This window comes from Herpailurus yagouaroundi, unplaced genomic scaffold, assembly GCF_014898765.1.
Source record: "Herpailurus yagouaroundi ecotype Mexico unplaced genomic scaffold, PumYag 140, whole genome shotgun sequence".
Lineage (NCBI taxonomy): Eukaryota > Metazoa > Chordata > Mammalia > Carnivora > Felidae > Herpailurus > Herpailurus yagouaroundi.
In genome coordinates, this window is record NW_024412395.1 from 76240103 (window position 1) to 76260733 (window position 20631).

The 20631-nt window shown below is 39.1% G+C and overlaps 1 protein-coding gene across 12 annotated transcripts in view; it reads right to left on the reverse strand.

Annotated features, from left to right (window-relative positions):
- The window catches only part of ANKRD44 (ankyrin repeat domain 44), a 330752-nt gene that overhangs the window by 115748 nt on the left and 194373 nt on the right, over window positions 1–20631 (reverse strand). For all 12 annotated transcript variants that reach the window (XM_040475746.1, XM_040475744.1, XM_040475747.1 and 9 more), the window contains exons 9-10: window positions 13069–13147; window positions 5619–5733 (exon numbers count right to left, since the gene is read on the reverse strand). In XM_040475746.1, the coding sequence (XP_040331680.1) occupies window positions 5619–5733; window positions 13069–13147 (194 nt within the window). The remainder of the gene's footprint in view (window positions 1–5618; window positions 5734–13068; window positions 13148–20631) is intronic.

Genomic DNA, 20631 nt, shown 5'->3' on the forward strand with positions numbered 1-20631 from the left:
TTCTTTCTTTCTTTCTTTCTTTCTTTCTTTCTTTCTTTCTTTCTTTCGGTTTGTATTTCTTTAAAAGCCAAGAATAACTTGTGATCTGCTAGCATTTCTGCTATCTTCCTACATTTCAAAATTCTTTATGATAATTATCTCACAAGTCCCCTAGGGAAGGTGGATTGATTTAGTTTTGCTCACTGAGCAGGTGAGATAAAAACATGTGATGGTTTTTGATCCTCAAATGATTTTATGATTCTTACTCAGCTGATCAACCCAAATCAAAAAATCAGTTTCCTATTAATTTTATCTATGTCATTCCAAGTATTATCATGCACCCCTAAGCTATAGGCATTTGGGTATAACCGGCAACAGTGAGGCCTGGTTCTTGCTGTTTGCAACCTACTGACACTTTTAGTGGTTTCTTTGGAATCAAGACCAAACACTCTAATGTGGCTTACAAGGTCCCTTCAGGGTCAAGGTGTTGCTTAACCAGCCAGTATTCTAGAATCTCAGTGGACTTCTATCCCTTTGTCCTGGAGGAACCAAGGCTCATTCCTGCCCAGGCTTTGTTGGTACATGCAGGTCCCCTCTTGAAATTCATCCTTCTGCCTGGCTTCTTGTAGCCTTTCTCAAACTAGTTAGTGCATCTCTGGAGGCCACTGGAAATACCTTTGGGCTTTCAAGAGTTCTCTGTGGAAACTGTTAAACTCTCTTTTCCTTTTGATGATAACCTAAAGCAAGTGGTATAAAAGCATATTTTGGCTTCCCTCAACAACCACCTTCTTACTACAGACCTCCACCAAATGTCAGCGCCTGAGTGTGTATTTAGGGTCACAGTGCTGCCATGTGGAACTACTGTGATTGGCAGGGGCCAATAAAAACAGAAGAAAGGTGGACTTAATAGACAAATGATGTCTAGACGTGGGAAGGGCCAGTGATAATGCAGTATGCTGAGCCTTCTATATGTACAGAATTTGGCAATAGTTGGCCTTTGTGTTGTGTGATGAGCTCATGGTCCCTCTATTGCGTTTGAAGCCACTGCAAAACCTCTACTCCCACAGCATGTACTGACCTCTAAAGAGTCAGCACCTTGGCCACCAAGACAACTCCATGGAAATGGTGATTGAATTTTGGCAAATTGTGCACTATCATATCATCCACTACATAGAGGGGCAGCAAGCTTCTTGCTGAGGAGCCTCACCTCCCAATCCAGATGGACAGAGTCTCATTTCCAGCCCCTCACAAGCTCTGTGACCGTGGGCAAGTAACTGAACCTCTCTGTGCCTCATTCACTTCACCTATAAGATGGCAATAATCATATCACTTACTCCATGGAGTTGTTGTGGTAATTGAAGGTAATTCCTCCTCAGAGTGGAACTTAGCATGAGTAAGGACTCATGAACGTTTGCTACTACTGTAAGCCTGTTAAAGTTGAGTGCTGTTTGCATGTGTTTTGTAATTTTTTTTTGGATTTATTGATAAAATAGAGTCAAAAGCTTAAGGAGTTTCTATCTAGTCTTGCGTTTATACATATTAAAGTAACACTATAATAAAAACAATTTGTCTACACTTAAGATCTGCAGACTCCCATGACCTAACTCATCGCTACACACCTTGCAATCTTCAGTAACCATTGCTCCTTCCGGAAACCCCACCCCCAGCCCTGCCATGTTCCACATATGTTCTGTATCCAGTAGCACCCAGCGATTATTCTGGTATCACACTTTGCATGCATGATTGTAACCGCTTGTTTATTTCTTGCCCCCAGTGGAATTATAAATTCCTTGAGGGCAGGGAATTCTGTAACCCCAGAAACGGACACAGGGGGTTATACTTCACAGACCTTCAACAAACATTTAGTGAGTGAACAGATGCTGGAATCAGTTACCTGTGTAACTGTAATACCCCTAATTTTGCTGCGGTTGAGGCAGAAAAACACGTGAGAGCATAATCAGTAAGGTGGAAGACAAATTAAAATCCCAGAGAAAAGTGCCCCAAACCTAAAAAACTTAAAGAAGAAAAACCAAAGGGCTTTGACACCACATAAAGTTGCGTGAGCACTGAGTCAAGTTGCAGAAGTGCTCTGACTTGAAATTCAGACAAGGAAAAAGAATACCAAAAACATTCATTTGGCCCTAGAATGAGATTCAAATAAATTCATAAGAAAGTAAGGACCATAGCATTTGTCAGATGGAGATCTTTTAAAATACATTTGGTCATATTGTTTGTGAGTGAGGATAGGTTAATTTTCATAAATACGATTTGTTTGTTTTCTTATTTATAGAAGCAAAGTCCTACCTTCCTCCTCTTTAATAAGCTACTCTACATAGATCTACAAGGAGCCCAGAGATCACGCAATGATTTTCCAGAGGCCTTTAGCAAAGTTAATCTTCTCCAACACTACCCCCACCTCGCACCTCATTTTGATATTCCCTCTCAAGTGATTTCTCTCCCCACGCACTACACACACACACACACACACACACACACACACACCACAACACACATGATTGCAGCCTAATGAACCACAGTTTGCTGCAGGAGGCCTTCTGGTTTTGTTTTTTTTTTTAAGTTTATTTCTTTTGAGAGAGGCAGAGACAGCCCAAGTGGGGCTGGGGCAGACAGAGAGGGAGAGAGAGAGAATCTCAAGCAGGCTCTGCACTGTTAGCACAGAGCCCGATGCAGCGCTCGAACTTAGGAACCGTGAGATCATGACCTGAGCTGAAGCCAAGAGTCAGACGCTTAACCAACTGAGCCACCCAGGGCCCCCCACTGCAGGGAGCGTTCTTATCCCCAGATATCCCCTGTGACAAAAGCAGATGTGGCTCTTTGAAGCTGGGACAATGTTTGCCTCAGTGGCATCCCCAGGACACAGCACAGTCAATGGAAGGAAAGTCTACTTGAACAACAATGCCATCTCTAAGGCACTTTAGCCACATGGTGTGTGTTTGCATAAAGTGAAGGCAAAATCATTACCCAGAAATGAACTTTGGGCTTATTGAGTAAATGTATTTTGGGAAATTTTAAATAAGTAGTGGGCCCCATTTATCCCTCATGTGGATCCAAATCTGAAAGAAAATCAGAAAATCATGGTTGTTTGGTTAAAACTCCCCAAGTAACCCTAAGTTGAAACAAAAGTATCACTGAAAATATTAACATATCACAGGTGAAGTGCATGTGTCTAGATAGTCTACTTCTGCTTAATGAACACTGAGCATTTACAGTCTCTGGCTTTGGGGAGCCATGATCTGGTTCAGGACTCAGAATCTGGTAAGAGCACTCTTTCCACAAGACTGAACTGTTTCTTTTAGCTTGCAATATCCCAGTCAAAAAGGTCCTTTATTCTGAAAGGAGACAGCCCACTGCTCTTACTATTTGTCAGCATGTCCCTCTCTTTCCACCCCCCGCAGCCTCGCCCTGAGCCCAAGCCCTCGTCTTTTCCTCCCTGGACATTTGCAAGAGACTGCCACGTGTTTCTGGTCTGGACCACCTCTTGCACGTCCGGGCTATTGTCAGAGTGATCTTTCTCACATACAAATGGGATCATTAGACACAAACGTCCCTACATCCACTTAGACTTCTTTAACAGTTTCCGAATGCCTCAGAACAGAATCCAACTCCTTAGTGGGACATGCAAGGTCCTTCAAGATGTGGCTCTTCTGCCTTTGCACCTAATTTCTTTCCATTCCTCCACACACCTCAGATAAGCCAAGCATGGAATCTGCTTTCAACACATGCACATGCTTGTGCTTTTGTAAATACTGTTCCCTCTCCCTGGAATGGCCTTTCTTGCTTTCCCTCTATCTTTTAACCTCACACAGTTTTGTTCTCCTGGCAAACACCTATCCATCCTTCCTTTTGCTGAAATGCCCCCTCTTTTGTGAAACCCACAGAGTCAGCATCTCCCTGCCTATTCCTATAGCATGGTGCAAACCTCATAATACCGTAGTCATCTGCTCTGGATCTTATTCCCACCACTGGACTGGGGTCCCAGAAGGTCTCTGGAACCCACTGATGCCTTCCATGGACTATTTAAATTTCAGCTCATCCTCAAGCAAGATTTTCAATTCTGTTGCACAACACTTGGCAGATAAAATGGAATTCCTTACGTTACTCTGTCCTTATATCGTTTTCCTGAACATCTAGTTTTTCTTTCCCACAGTCTCTGTGATCAAAGCTATACTCTTCATTCAGTCATTTAAAAAAAATTTTTTTTTTCAACGTTTATTTATTTTTGGGACAGAGGGAGACAGAGCATGAACGGGGGAGGGGCAGAGAGAGAGGGAGACACAGAATCGGAAACAGGCTCCAGGCTCTGAGCCATCAGCCCAGAGCCCGATGCGGGGCTCGAACTCACGGACCACGAGATCGTGACCTGGCTGAAGTCGGACGCTTAACCGACTGCGCCACCCAGGCGCCCCCATTCAGTCATTTAAAACTCTCTTTAATTTGGTTCTACTACATATCATTAAGTAATAAAACAAAAAACAGTTACTGATAGCTTCCTATGTGCTAGGCACTCTTCAAAGAGCTTTTAACATGGATTATCTTGTTTGATAATGTTAGCAGATATATTTATGTAACTCATACAGATATTAACCTATAGCAGAGAGATTTACTAATAATTATGTCCTTTAATCCTCATAACAAGCCCATGGGCAAGTACTATTATTACTTCCATTTTTGAATGAGGAAACCAAAGCACAGAGACTTAAGACATTGCCTTAAGCAATGGCTCAAGGTCACACAGTTCATACGCAGGGTAGCTTGGACTGGAGCCACGTAGTGCCAGTGAAAACCTGGGCTCCCTTGCAACATGATTACAACTTCAGGGCAGAGAATCGTGGAACTGTACTCTTGTGACTCTCGTTCCTGCGTTCCTCCCTGCTCAGGATGTCTGCTGCCTTCTGCTCTACCCAAATCATTGTGATCCTTCAAAGCCTACCTAAAACTCACATTCTGCTTAAAGGCTTTTCTGAAAACTTTGGCTACCTTTGAACTCTCTCCTTCATGGCTACACTCTATGGTATATATTGTCTGCACCAAACATTTTGCCACTTAAGTCCTGCTTCATATAACTTTATTATATACTATCTTGCATGGTTCTTTGTCTTAAGAGGCCCTTGGGCCTCCAACAAAATTATGAGCTCCTTGAAGGTACTAGCCAGGTGACTTATTTCTGAAATTTCCCATCGCACCCCACATTGTGACAGACTTATACAGCTGCTTTGTATATTCTTCTTGAATTGAAATGTAAAATGAAGTCAGGTCCCCCTTCCCAATGTAGCAGATTGACTCAACTGTACCCCATAATTATATCATTAAAACCAAGCAATCACCCTGAATAAAATTTGAATTTGTCCAATTATGTTTTAGCATTCTGCTTAACTAACAATAAACATTGGGAAGAACAGAATATTAGAAAGTAGAGTTAAGAATAGAGTTCAAGTCCTCTTGGTTAAAACCACTGATGTAGCTGAAAATAAAATTGGCTCTTCCTTGCATCCATCATTTAAAGTCCCTTAATTCAGTTTAAATTTAATTTGTATTTAGCACAATGGTACAGATCCACCTTAACCTAGATAAATGGAAATGATCTACTGCATGGCAGAATCCCTTTTGCAGTAACCTACTTGGCTGTGTCAGCTCCGCTGGTTATTAAGGTGTTAATCAAAAGCTCATGACCGTATCTTGCAGCCACATGCAGAGGAGTGTTGCCATCCTTATCCACACAGTCAATTTCACCTCCTGAAAGAGATGTTTTAAAACAGGATAACATAAGGATTCAAGTTGATTCAGACACTACATTCTGTGCTAGTCACTCCTGTTGTCCAAATGTTGATTTCTCTTCCCCTCTGTATACATCTCTATTCTGAAGTACAAGAATGTCTTTACAGGGATCAGGTCACCATCTAAAGTAGTAGTGTTATTAAATCTACGTAGAGGGAAGTCTATTAGAAATGCTCTGGAAGAGTCTTTCCATATTGTCTTATTTAAAGCTCTAAAATCCAGGGGCACCTGGGTGGCTCAGTCAGTTGAGCGTCCGACTTCCGCTCAGGTCATGATCTCACAGTTTATGGGTTCAAGCCCTGTGTCGGGCTCTGTGCTGACAGCTTGGAGCCTGGAGCCTGCTTTAGATTCTGTGTCTCCCTCTTTCTCTGTCCCTCCCCCACTCATGCTCTGTCTCTCTGACTTTCAAAAATAAATAAACAGAAAAAAATTTTAAAGATCTAAAAACTTAACAACTGAATTCCTGCTTTGAAGGAACAGTGTAATCAAATTCCATAAAATGTAATTCTGAAGATACATTCCATTTTACTTTTACCTGCTGGATTAAAAACTTTACATTAAAACTTTACAAAACTTTTATAAAAACTTTATATTAAAGCATATGAACCAAAGAGAATAGAAAGTTCAGGAAAATATTTTATGTAGTTTGAGTATTTGGTTTAAAACATGATGAGTAAAATGAATAAATGCATAAACTATGGAATGAAAATGTCTACATTTATAAAAACTATCACATTAATCACCAATAGTCCCTTTAATAATACAGTATTTTCATTTATTTTATTTTGTCTTCTTTTCCCCCAGCTTTTTGTTTTACTACATTTCATTCTTTCTCTCCCCTTTTCATAAATATATATGTAAATACAGTCAGTCTATCTATTCATTTATTTGAGGAACCATTTTAAAATAAGTTAGACATTGTAACATTTCACTCCTGAGAACAAAGACATTCTCCTACACAACTACAATTCTATTAGTATACTTAAGAAATTTAATGTTGATATCACAATCTTATGTAACATACAACATATTCCAATCTCTCCAATTATCCTCAAAATGTGTATTATAGCTGTTATTTTTTTTAAGTCCGGGATCCAATAAAAGATTCTACTACCATTTGGTCGTCATGTCCCTCTAGTTTCCTTTAATCTAAAACAATCCTCCTGCCATTCATTCATTCATTCATCTCCTATGTCATTGATATCTTTGGATGCCAAGCCAGGAATTGTGTGGAATATCCTGCATTCTGGAGTTGTCTGATTATTTCCTCGATTAGATTCAGGCTGAATTTTTGGCAAGAACACCCCAGAGTTGATGTGCCCTTCCCATTGCATCTCCACAGCACACATATAAGGTCAGGATATTCAACTAGATGATGCAAATTTTGATTATGCGATGCGCACAGTTTCAGTTTGGAAAGATGAAAAAGTTCTAGAAATGGACAGTGGTGTTGGTTATGCAAAATGTGAATGTAGTTAGCACCACTGAACTGTACAGTTAAAAATAGTTAAAATGGTAGATTTTTATGTTATGTATATTTTAACACAATAAAAAAAAGGGGGGGCTTGATTACTTGGTTAAGGTGACACCCACCAGAACTCTCCACCTCAAAATGTCTTTTCCCCTTTGTAATTAACAAGCAATTTGTGGGTGGTACTTCAAGACTGTGCAAATATCCTATTTCCCAACAAAGTTTCCGGCGAGGATTTTAACATAAACAGGGAGTACTTTGTTCAAAAGTTACCTGAATTCTTTATTGTGGATGCTTATATTATCAACTTGATACATAGTTCATTGGATTCTGTCTGTTTCCGAAAATTTTACCAGCTTTTGATTTAATTTTACCAACATGTAAAACATTCAAAGGTCAAAATTATGTTCTTTAAAAGCCTCACTCTCATCTCCATCCCTTCCACTTCATTCTCAACCACATCCTGCACTAATCATTTCCATTAGTTTTGGTTTATGCTTTCTTTGTTTCTCTTGGCAAAAATAAACACACAGACTCTTTATACCTTGCTTTTTTAAAACTTAACAATATACCCTGAAAACCTCCTAAATATACTTTTACAAATCACTTCTTGGAGGTCTTCCTCATTTTTATACAGCCTTATTGTCTTCCATTGCATGGATATACTACTTATCCTAGTAGGGTGGGCATTTAGGTAGTAAATATCATTTTGCTATTATCAGGAATGCTGCAGTGAAGAAACTCATGCATATGTTGTTTCCTATTTGTGGGGTGAATCTTCAGGGTAAATTCCTAGAAAGGGAGTTTCTCGGTCAAAGAAAGAACTGTGTAGTTTTGTTCAATTTTGCCACATTTCTTCCTTCAGGTGCTGTGCCATTTTACTGTTCACACGAACCACGTATGAGAGTGCCTTTTCCCCACAGCCTAATCAAGCCTTTGAATACCTGCCGTGTGATGGAGGGAAGTACTATCTCAGTGTAGTCTTCATTTGCATTTCTCATAATAAAAGCTGAGCATCTTTTCCTATACTGAAGGACTATTTATCTTTTTCCATGAACTATTTATTCATGGCTTTTGACCATTTTTCTAAGTGTGTGTGTGTACGTGTATAGTTTTTTTTACTCCTTGATTTTCAAGGACTCTTAAAATACGTAGGAGATTCACCATTTACCAGTAATACGTATTACAAATATTTTCACCCTAGATTTTCATTTTTCTTTGTTTTTCACTCTGAATTTTTGGAATTCATGTCTTGTCTATTATACTATTTAGATTTTGCATTGAGGTTAGAAAGGTTTTCCCCATATCCTGACAATAAACCGACACAGGTGAAACTATTTGCAATACTGTCTCCACAGATACCTCAGAGCAATCCAGGGCCCATGTATCTAAGAACTGCCTGCAGTGGTTGCCTGAAAGTTCCCCCCCGCCCCCACCAGCCCCCAGAGCTGATCCAGGGAGATGAGAGAGGCCGATTCCCAGACTCCAGAGAAACCTTTGCTCTGGACAAATACTGTATCACTCCATGTCCTTCCCAGCCAAGAGGCACCAAACCTTTCTTAAGAAGTGTTACAGCCTCCGTGTTTATAGCCCCAAATATGTCCAATATTGGGTAGGGAAAGAAAAGAGTGAAAAATATTGGAAAAGGTAAGGGGCTGAGTTGATAAATTTCTTACTGTTGTTACTACCATTTTATAAGTCAGTTTAAAACTATAAACATATATTTAATTACTTTCCACATATGCATTTGTTGTCATTTAAGATATATTTCAGAAAAACATCTTAAATAGTGGAAAAATAAGGATTGTATTTGTTATTCAGAAATATGTTTTATATTAAAGTAGGACCTCTAGATGAATGAATTTCTATTTTATAGTTATTCCCCAAACCTTTCCATTTTCACCTGAAAATCTTTACGATTTGCCTGGATTGTAAATTAAATACCTTTACAATTCATTTGATGGTTGCAAGTTAAATGCCGGTAATTGATTACTGATAATTAGTGAGGAAAATAAACATCCGTGAATTTAGAAGTATGCCAAGCATGTCAGAAAGGATAATTTATGCAGCATTATCTAAACATTCCTCTGAAGTTAGTTTTTCCTGCATAAATAAAAAGAATGGTCATCTTATTAAATTGCCTCAAAAGTATTGTGAGCCAAAAGGTCAAAAATCTCACAATGAATCATCCTAACCTATCACTTGACTCTTCCTTTTTAAACTCTATTTTTAAAGCTTCCATGAAGCAAACATCACATTTGAACTCTTGTAACCTGCTGCACAGCATCTGAGGCAGCTGCCTAGTGCAAATGGCTGGATCACATGCCTCCCAGTATCACACAGTGTCACACAGTGGCTGGGGCAACATACCTTCAGACAACAAACAACGTGATTGAACCTCAGAGGTAGTCCGCTACCACCTATAAAAATAAAAGAGGTGTGTGTGTGTGTGTGTGTGTGTGTGTGTGTGTGTGTGTGTTTTCTGTTTGTTTCTCTTTTTCTTCTTTTTTCACAACTGTCTCACCAATGCTGAATGATCCTGGAAAAACAAAGTTATGAAGAACTAATAACTCTTGACTAGAGAATAGTCAGGGAAGTAGAGAAATGCTGTACAAAGTCCAAACACCAGGGTGATGCAACAAAACAAATAAATAAACACAAAGAATGTTCCTCAGGAGTATGCTCAGTTGGTTTAGGGAGCCAACTGATGTCCCCACGTGGGACCAGCATTCTGAATCCGGTTGTGCAGTGACCCATTCTGGAGGACAGACACCAGGTCCGGGGGTGTGAGCCTCTGGATTTTTCCCAGAAGGAAGCCAGCAAACAGAAGGAAAGAAAAGAGCTTCCTATTCTTCTCCCTAAGGGCATTTTTGAAAATGTCAGATGGAAGAACTCACAGTTCTCAGATGTGTAATGAATGCAAAGAATTGTCAGCTGACAGAAGAGAATGGCAAATCATCCTTCCACAGGGAGGACTCTACTCCAGATATGTGACTCTTAGAGTAAATAATTCAAGTTAAAAAAATTTTTTTTAAATATGTCACTGTGCGGGGCACCTGGGTGGCTCAGTCGGTTAAGCGACCAACTTCAGCTCAGGTCATGATCTCATGGTTTGTGAATTCGAGCCCTGCGTCGGGCTCTGCCACTGACAGCTCAAAGCCTGGAGCCCATTTCAGATTCCGTGTCTCCCTCTCTCTCTGCCCCTCCCCCACTCACGCTCTGTCTCTCTTTCCTTCAAAAATAAATAAACATTAAAAAATTAAAAAAAAAATATGCCACCGTGCATCCAGAGATGCATTTGTAAGTGTAGTGCTTGAGAGTTCAGTCTCTGATGTTAGACTGGCTGTGTTCCAATCCCTGTTCCTCGACAAACCTGCCATGTATCCTGACAGAAGTGACAACCTCCATGCCTCAGTTTCCCCATCTTTGAAATGCGGATGACAACAGCACCTCTTTCTCATGGGGTGGTTGAAAGGATTTATGTGGAGTGCTTACTCAAGCACCTGGCAGTGTGAACACTTAATGAACATTAGCTGTATCATTGTATATAATGGGCTATGTATTATTGCCACCATATCTTCATCATTTCAGGCCCCTGGACCCCACCCAACTCACAAGTAAGATTCCAGGCCAGCCAAGAATGAGGCTCTGAACAAGCTCCTTGATCATAGAGGACAAGAGGTGGGTTCTCTTTCAGGTCTCATCGCAACTCAAAAATCTAGCAACAATGTCTGGAGAAGGCATGGAAGTCTTTCAAGTCCACTGGAATGGCTTTTGGAGAGGTCAAAACAGCCAGCAACACCCCCAGACTGCTGTCAGCACACTAACGTTACACAGGGAGATGCGTCATGGGCTTGATATAAAGGAGATGGTCAGTATGGTCTGGCCACAGGGAAGGACCTGTAGGAAGGCAGTACGCACAAAGAGAAAACTTACTCTCTCTTTGATCTGATCACTGGTTCTTGAATACGCTTTAACAGGAAGCAAAGCTTTTTATACCAAAGAAGTAAGGCCTATTGATTAAATTCAGACTAAATTTTATTTTTTAAGTTTATTTATTTATTTTGAGAGGTGGGATCAGAAACGAGAGAGGGAGAAAGAGAATCCCGAGCAGTCTCTGTACTGTCAGCACAGAGCTCAATGTGGGCTCAATCTCATGAACTGCAGGATCATGACCTGAGCCAAAATCACGAGTTGGACACTTAACCGATTGAGCCACCCAGGCACCCCAAATTCACACTAAATTTTAAAAAATGGATCCAGGGGCGCCTGGGTGGCGCAGTCGGTTAAGCGTCCGACTTCAGCCAGGTCACGATCTCGCGCTCCGTGAGTTCGAGCCCCGCGTCAGGCTCTGGGCTGATGGCTCGGAGCCTGGAGCCTGTTTCCGATTCTGTGTCTCCCTCTCTCTCTGCCCCTCCCCCGTTCATGCTCTGTCTCTCTCTGTCCCAAAAATAATAAACGTTAAAAAAAAAAATTTAAAAAAAAAAAATGGATCCAAAAATCACCCTGGTTTTATTTATTTTTAAGGCAGTGGACACTATTTCTGAAAAAACAGTTGAGAAACATGTGTGATGAAGAAAGTGTGAGAATGAGAGTTTCGAGGGTCACTCCCCACCTCCCCTTGTTACTTCAAGCAAAACAAAACAACTAATGTGGCCCTTTCAATAAACTGAATGTCAAAGACATACCTCATATTTCAAATTAGAATTACTGGGTGCTATGCAACTAATTTTCATTTTATCTTCCTTTGTTCACTGGAAACCTGTCAGGGTTTATTTTTCCCTATAGTTACACTGAAATGCTTATAAATTTCCTTCGCTCTGCTGCAGATATTTTGCTTCCTAAGCGTAATTTTCCTGGCTGATCTTCCATCCAAATGTCAAATGACTTTTTGGTTTTACGACTTCGGTATCTAAGATATAACACGGTACCACTAACAATTCATCCAAAGCTTTTAAAGATGAGAAAAAGACAGGTCCAAGAAGTTGACTAATGCCAAAACTTTAAAAAGTACAAACGTGGGTCAACTAAAGATAGTTTAGGAACTGCTGAACTTACCTGGAATGTCAGCATAAATTTTGCACTAAACCTGTTTTTTTTTTGTGTGTGTGTGTCTAAGATTTGCTAAGAAAGCAGTAGTTCTACTGTGGTCAAGGTCAATCCACTCACAGATGCTGGCCACAACCCATAATAGTATTATAAACCATAATGTGAAGTGATACTCCCTAGTACTTTGGCTACAGAGACAACCCAGTGGTTCAAGTACACCTTTCCAAGTGAGCCTGGAAAATTACTAGGTTACGTGACTTTCCAAGGTTTCTATCAAGCCTGTGACTTTATCATCCTTTATATCAGGCACTTAATTGCTTTTCCTCTGAGTCATCTCATTTTTCCTACCTTTGTCCAAGTAGCTTAAAGAGGTTTAACTTAGCAAACTATGGTGAATTCTAAAAGTTAAAAATAATACGATTTGCTGCTAGAAAATGTATGATAGTTATTTGTATTAGATTCTGAGTGAAGAATGCAGGACCTTGAGCCCATACAAGGACATCATTTCCAGTTTCGAAACTCATATGTTCTTTGACTGACTGGGCATTAACTGAGAAATAGTGGCTTTATGTTCTTGCTCCTAAGCTGGATGGTGATGATATGTCTGATAAAGAGCTTTTAGCAAAGTGCATCAAAGGACAGTGTAAATCTAAGCTTCATAAAATAGACCATTATCTAAAACAGAGCATCATCTTTCATGTCCAGATAACTGACAGACAAGCTCAGATCAGGACACTGTTCAAAAAACAACACTGCGGAAGAATCTCTCTTACCATTCTGAATGAGAGTTTGTGACCGTGTGAACCTTCCATGGACAGCTGTCATGTGCAGTGGACTTTTGCCATCTTTACTCTAAAAAATGAGAGAGAGAGAAACAGTTGATCAGTGACACCAATCTGAAACATCCCTATGAATACTACTGCCAATGCCTTGAAAAAACCAATTTAATTTTTTTTAAATATGATCAAAAATTATAAGAAGCCAACGATAATTTTGAAAGCAAAAGGTAAAATATATATGAAGCCTCAAGTGACTGCATAACATTGCATTTTATTTATTTTCTTAAAGTTTTATTTATTTTTTGAGAGAGAGAGAGAGAGAGCGTGAGCACGTGCCTACAAGTCGGGGAGGGACCTAGAGGGAGGGAGGGAGGGGACAGATGATCTGAAGTAGGCTCTGCACGTACAGCCCAATGTGGGGCTTGCACTCACAAACTGTGAGATCGTAACCTGAGCTGAAGGCAGATGGTGAATGGACTGAGCCACCCAGGCGCCCCAAGAAGTGAAAATTATTTTAGAGAGGAAATGTGAAATGTCTAGTTACACTGATAATTTTTAAACTATCCTGTTTCAAACCGAAACAATCATCCAAAATGTTTTTTTCCTCTCCTGTGATTTACTGATGAAGACGGTTTCCTCAAAGGTGTTTTTTTTTTTCAACTTTTGTCAAAAGTACATGAGAAAAGACAAATGATGTGTTAACTGGCTTGGCCCTGTTTGACCTAACGTTGACTATGCTGCTATAAATGACTGTAACTCTCAAAACAGACTTGGAACCCTCCACCATTTCCTATACTCGAATTCCATAGCACAACTTTTTATTGTTCCAAAACAGAAATGCATGCTTCATTTAACTCATTAGAAATCACAGGATTACAACATGCAATGGTTTAACAAATTGCCATTTTAATGATCACCTGGAAAGGTGCTGAATTTACACATGTCTTTATTATTCAAGATATAAATGATAGAACTCCTGGACGGAGATTAAGCAAAAAACATGAAAAATGTACAAAAATCTATATAGTGATCATTATTATGCCAAATACCAAAGTCCTACATATTTATTAAGAAATAGCCATTTATAGGAATTCATCTGAAAATAATAATACCAAAAAGAAAATATTAAGTATCCCCAAAGGACAGAATGTATCCTTTCATTCAGGTATTGTTAACAAAAAAAAAAAAAAAAAAAAAAAAAAAAGAAGAGAAAGAAATACATGTACTTTATTTTTCTAAGTCTCAGGAGGAACATTTTCCAAAGTCTGAGGTTAAATATGAGATGTCAAAAATGCAAATTCATTTTTGAAATGAAACCCATATACCTGTGCTTTAAAATGCACTGTTGGTAGGAATGCAAATTGGTGCAGCCACTGTGGAAAACAGTATGGAGGTTCCTCAAAAACTTAAAAACAGAAATACCACATGATCTAGTAATTCCACTACGGGGTATCTACCTAAAGAAAATGAAAACACTAATTTAAAAAGATATATGCACCCCTACTTTTACTACAGCATTATTTACAATAGCCAAGATATGGAGACACCATAATTGTCCATCAACAGATGAATGGATAAGGAAAATGTGGTACATAAACACACACACACACACACACACACACACACACACACACACACACACACACAGAGGAATATTATGCAGCCATAAAAAGGCTTTAGACTGTGGGCTGGAATAGGTTATAAAAACCACAAGGGTTTAACAGAAGAATTTTTATTATATCCTAAAAGTCCATCCCTTAGGAAGTAAGAAAGGAGTTATGCACACTCTGTGCCAAGGAAAGAGTTAATCAGAGCAGTAAGTGCATCAGTTGAAAAATAATCTTTATAGTGAAAAGTCAACAGGAAGATGGGAGAAAAATAGGATCCTTATATGATTATAAGCTGAGTCAGAAAAGATTAAGAAAGGAAGATGGAAGTAAGCTTGAGGCTTTACTGAAATGATATTTTTAGAGGAAAAGGATCAGCAACCAAGAGAATAAGGACACAATTGCAGAAATTGCAGAGTTGACATTAACTTGTCCCTAGGTGGTGCTATTTCTTTAAATTTTGCTCCAATATTTTCTCTTAAATTTAATTGAAAACATAACTAACTAGCATTTAGTTAAATATATATAAAACCATAAATATTTCAGTGTTTAGATAATATCTTTATAAATATTTAGCTAAGAACTTTTCTGTGTCTAGAAAATAGCTTAAAGGCTGCTAACTACCTAAACTGCAGCCAGAGAACCAAAGCAGAAATAACTGGTTTCTGTATCTTGCCATTGACAATGCTGGTTCCATTTCAGGGACAGAAAACACTGCACCCTTTTCTCCCATGGAGTGGTTGTGCATTTGGTAAGGGGACAAATAAATAGGGCAACCAAATTTTCATAAAATACAAACGACAGCTATATCAGATCAATCTTTGCCTGGGTTCATCAACCACTGAGTCCAGTCCTTAGCTGATTTTTCCCCCTTAGGGATATGGTGGCCGGAGGTGGGGCCAGGAAGCATTGAGAGAATCATGGCAGCCATTTGGGAACAATTATGTTTATATGGCATGGATGTAAAGGGAACTTGCTATTTCAAAAAGCCATTGGAAACTAATGAAGGTCCAATCGATAATACTTTTTATTTAGTCTTTACAAGTTAGAACTCAGGATACTCAGGTTGAGACTAGGGATCCTACTGAGTTTCATTATCTGCCTGAGATATCTGTCACACTGGGTGTTTGTTGTTACTGCTGCTGTTTTAAGAACTTCAGAGAAGGATAAAACATTCTTTGCATTCTCAAAAGAGAGGATATGTTCAGTTCTTCCATTTATTCAAATCTCTGCTTTTATAAGATTTTTTCTTAATTCCTAGTCTCTTTCCTATTTCTAGACTCATTTCCCCATTGTAGTTAGTGCTTGGAAAATTCTGTTATTTTGAGAATTTTTAAAAATTAAGCCATTCGGAGCCCGGAGCCTGTTTCCAATTCTGTGTCTCCCTCTCCCTCTGCCCCTCCCCCATTCATGCTCTGTCTCTCTCTGTCCCAAAAATAAATAAACGTTAAAAAAAAAAAATTAAAAATAAATAAATAAATAAAAAATAAAAAATAAAAAAAAAAAATTAAGCCAGAAGCCCTTCTATTGATGTAGGCATGGTTCAGCCATGCTCACGAAGAAAAACTAATAAAGATAAAGAATATTTTATAAACATTAGTACTCTTCCAGGACAGAATGAAATATCCTTCACTAAATGGGGTATCTCAATTTCCTTGACCACCATTCTCCTGAGAAATCCTTTCATTGCTTTCACTTTGAATGCCTTCTTTCCTCATCCTCCAACATCCCCCAAACCCTCCCTAAACCCAGACATTCTTACTACCCAGGAACTTGAAGGCATTGTGTTGTCTGTGGCACATGTCTCCTGGAGTCACACAGCTCAATGGTCCTACTGGAAGGCAATAGAGCATCTAGAAGATAACATTAAGGTCAGCCTGCAAGGGTTAGGGGGAATGTGTCAGAAGCGCAAAAGGGTTTCCTAATTCAATGGAAGAGTAATATAAAACCCTAATTTGCAAAAGGCCGTACGTAGTCCAATTTTTTAAATGGTTCTAAGAGCCAGAGATGGTACATGGTTAGTCCTCATCCATTTCTCTCTTTTTTCCTCACATCCTCTCCAAAGTCGTCATGTCCTTATCACTGCTTTCTTTCTCTCGCCTGTCCCATTTCACCTTTAACCTCTGCTGTGCAACTCATTCTATAATTCAGACCTGGTACATATACAGAAGAGAGCTGGTTCACTTCAATAGATGTGTGATGGGCTTCAGCTCCAGTGTCTGAGGGCTAAAAAGACTAAGGGCCCACGGATGGAAAAGAATTCAGACCATGGCAGGCTGAATACTAGTCATCTGGAGGCAGGAAACTTGGCAATGGTAATTTCTGAATCTATCTGAGTAGTATTTGGAATAGCTATGTATTTAGTGCCTTCTTTAACATTTTGAATGCTTCCAAAAAGAGCTTTGAGCATTCCAAAATGCCACAGAATTACAATGTAATGTGTAATGGAGAAGAAAAATTATTTTGTATCTTCTCGGGCTCTTCCTATTTTCAAAATACAAGTGAACCTTCAATGGATTATTGTATAAAGTATTGTGTCTTTATTATTTTATCATAATTAAACCAACACTACAAAGTCAGAGGTAGGGCCATGGTCAATCGAAGCAAAATGAGGGATTGTAAAATGTGTGTAGGACACACGTTCTCCTTCCCCTCTCCATCATCTTGTAATTGCTCATGAAGACATCACTCTTAGTACTTTGTAATGATAGAGGAAAACAACGTGAACATGTGCCTGGGTATTGGCCACATTTCAATATGCTATTTCTGTCAAACTCTGGAAGATCTAAACAAATACAAATTGTCTGGGAATCTACAAACACTTTCAAAATCCAGGGAGCACTGTGGTACACAGAGATAACAACTTCAATTAGAAAGCTACCTCCAGAGTCAGACAGAATGACTCTACGGAAATGGGAGACAGATTATGGCTCCAGGGTGAATCCGGAATCCTGAAGGAGGATTCAAGAGAAGGAAATCCGATGTAAACAGAGTAGATTGAAGGAGACTGAAGGAGAAGGCTAGATTTGAACCAAAGTCCCACTGACACAGATCAGCTATTACATAAACCTAAGTCTCAGATTTAAAAAAAAAAAGGGGGGGTATTTCCATATTGTATTGATGATTAGCAGTGTACAGGAAAAATTAATTCTTTAAATTAAGTGGTCATGCTTTCCAGGCACATTTTATGAGAGAGAAGGCTACCATAAACTGAGACAGCATAGTTAACTGGGAGAAGTAGGGAGGTGTGCCATAAAGTGGCCTTCTAGCCTTGTTCTCAGGTACACTGAGAGCACCAGTTGGCATGGTTTGAAGAGGGAATAGAGAACATCAGACAGCTCTTTGAATTAATTAACTGAAGGTTGGTGAAGCGAGCTACTTTATTTAACTTCAATAATCTTCCTTTCTTTGGAGAATTCAAGGATTTCCTTCAGATACCAGTATGGCAATACAAGTGTCACAAGTTTTGGGGACAAGAAGTTTGGCCACCTGTAAACCTCCTGCCTTCTCACCACTGTCCTCTGTGACTTCAACGCCATATGATGACTCTTCCCACCTTGGGTTACAGGTCCTCAGTCTCTTTGATGCCCCTTCGTCTCTTACCCCCACCTAGCACCCTGGATTGACTCCACTCAACACTCTCTTCTTCATTTCTGCCTGTTTTCCACCTTCATGAAGACATTATACTCCCCTCCACTTCCTTTCTATCTTCTCCAACTCTTCTTTTTTCATCCCTTTCTCTGGCTCTTCCTCCTCTTCCTGATCCTAAGATCAAAGGGTTTCTGGCATCCTTCATCCTTCCTCTCCTCATGCTGTGATGCACTCCCTCCTTGGGTGACCTCAACCTTTTCTCTGAACCTCCACTATCGATCACCTCTGTGTGAATGAGGCAGCCTAATTTTTTTTCTTCTATTTTCTACTGCTCTCCCATGCTGGAGGATCACATTTTCCATTGCTGGTTTTCTCAGACTGTACCAAAGGCTCAAAATCACCTTCTCAAAAACTAAACTTACCAGTTTTACCTCCTAAGCCTACTCTTTCTCCTAACATCCCCCTTAATAACGATAATTGTTTATTGAGTGCTTGCCCTGTGGAAGACACTGTTCTAAGTAATTTATGTGAGGTAACTTGTTTGGTCCTCACAGCAGTTCCATGAAGAAGAAGCTACTGTTTCCCCAACTTTACAGATAAACGGACACACAGAGAGGTTGTTTATGATTACATAATTACTGAAAGTCAAGGCTAGGATTGGAATATAGGCAGTCCAGCCTCAGAACTGAACACTTAACTACTATTCTGTATTATCTCTTAACCCGATTTCATTTCTCACATTTGTCTTCAATTCCTCTATCTCCTATCCATCCAAATTTCATTGATTTTCTTTCTGCGAAGCCTCTCTCTTCTGTTGGTTGTCCCAACTCCCCTAGGCTCATTACTTCTTATCTAGACCAGTTTTATTGACTTTCATTTATTCTCTAATTGTCCTCTCTCTAGGTCCACTACACCTGAATTTTCTTTTTATAAAAATGAAAATAGTTTTTTCTCACCTGGATATAAAAATAACACATGCTTATGTATCACAATCAGAAGATTAAAACAAGTATATAAAAAAGAAACCAAAAACCCAAATCATAATTTAGCCTCTCTGCAGTGATATTATATTGGTATATATTCCAAATATTTTTCTCTTTTTATTCATATACACAGACACATACTTTTTTAAATTAAAAAATTAGATATTTAGTTACTGCATATTAATTTTTTCACTGATAACACTAGGTATTATAAGTCTTGTTCACATTTGCCAATCTTTTTTTCTTTTACTTTTTTCCTTTCTTTTCATATTTGCCAATCTTAAAGGCAAATATACCTGTGTGTTAGTTTGCATTTTTCTAGTTACTAATGACACTGAATATTTTTCATAGGTTTAATGGATATTGTATTATCAGTCTTGTGATCGGCCTTTGCCCAGATTTTATAGAAGATTTTCAGACTTTTTTTTTTATGTTTTTTCATTTTGGAGAGAGAGAGAGTAAGCAGGGGAGGGGCAGAGAGAGAGGGAGACACAGAATCTGAAGCAGGCTCCAATCTCTGAGCTGTCAGCACAGAGCCTGATGTGGGGCTCGAAACCACAAACTGTGTGATCGTGACCTGAGCCAAAGTCAGATGCTTAACGAATGAGCCACCCAGGTACCCAATCAGACTTTTTCTTATTGATTTTTATGAGCTCTTTATATATTAAATGTGTTAACATTTTGTTTATCATGTGTATTACAGAAAAAATTCTTTTGAGTTGTTCCTCTTTCAATTTAGTTTATGTCTGCGTTTTTTTGTTTTGTTTTGTTTTGTTTTGTTTTTTGGGGGATTGTTTTGTTTTGCCATATAAACATTTAAAAATTTTATGTAGTCATATATACAATTTTTTCTCTGGTGTTCTGTGGCCAGATTACTATTTCTTTTATTATTTTTTTATTTTATTAATTTTTTTTTAACGTTTATTATTTTTGGGACAGAGAGAGACAGAGCATGAATGGGGGAGGGGCAGAGAGAGAGGGAGACACAGAATCGGAAACAGGCTCCAGGCTCTGAGCCATCAGCCCAGAGCCTGACGCGGGGCTCGAACTCACGGAGTGCGAGATCGTGACCTGGCTGAAGTCGGACGCTTAACTGACTACGCCACCCAGGCGCCCCCAGATTACTATTTCTAATTGTCAGTTTAGATCACATGACCTCTATAATGAGTATTGGTCCCCACAGCTTATAGAAGCCCAAACTCCTCAGCTAGTTGATAAGCCCTTTCATTGGTCAGGTCACATCTCACCTTGCTCCTGGGTACTTTCTTTCATACATTTCATTCAAGCACAATAAATCACCATTCTGAAAATTCATCTCATATTTCCTCACTATTAAAAATTGTAACAAAAAAAGTAAAAAGATTTTAATAGTGAAT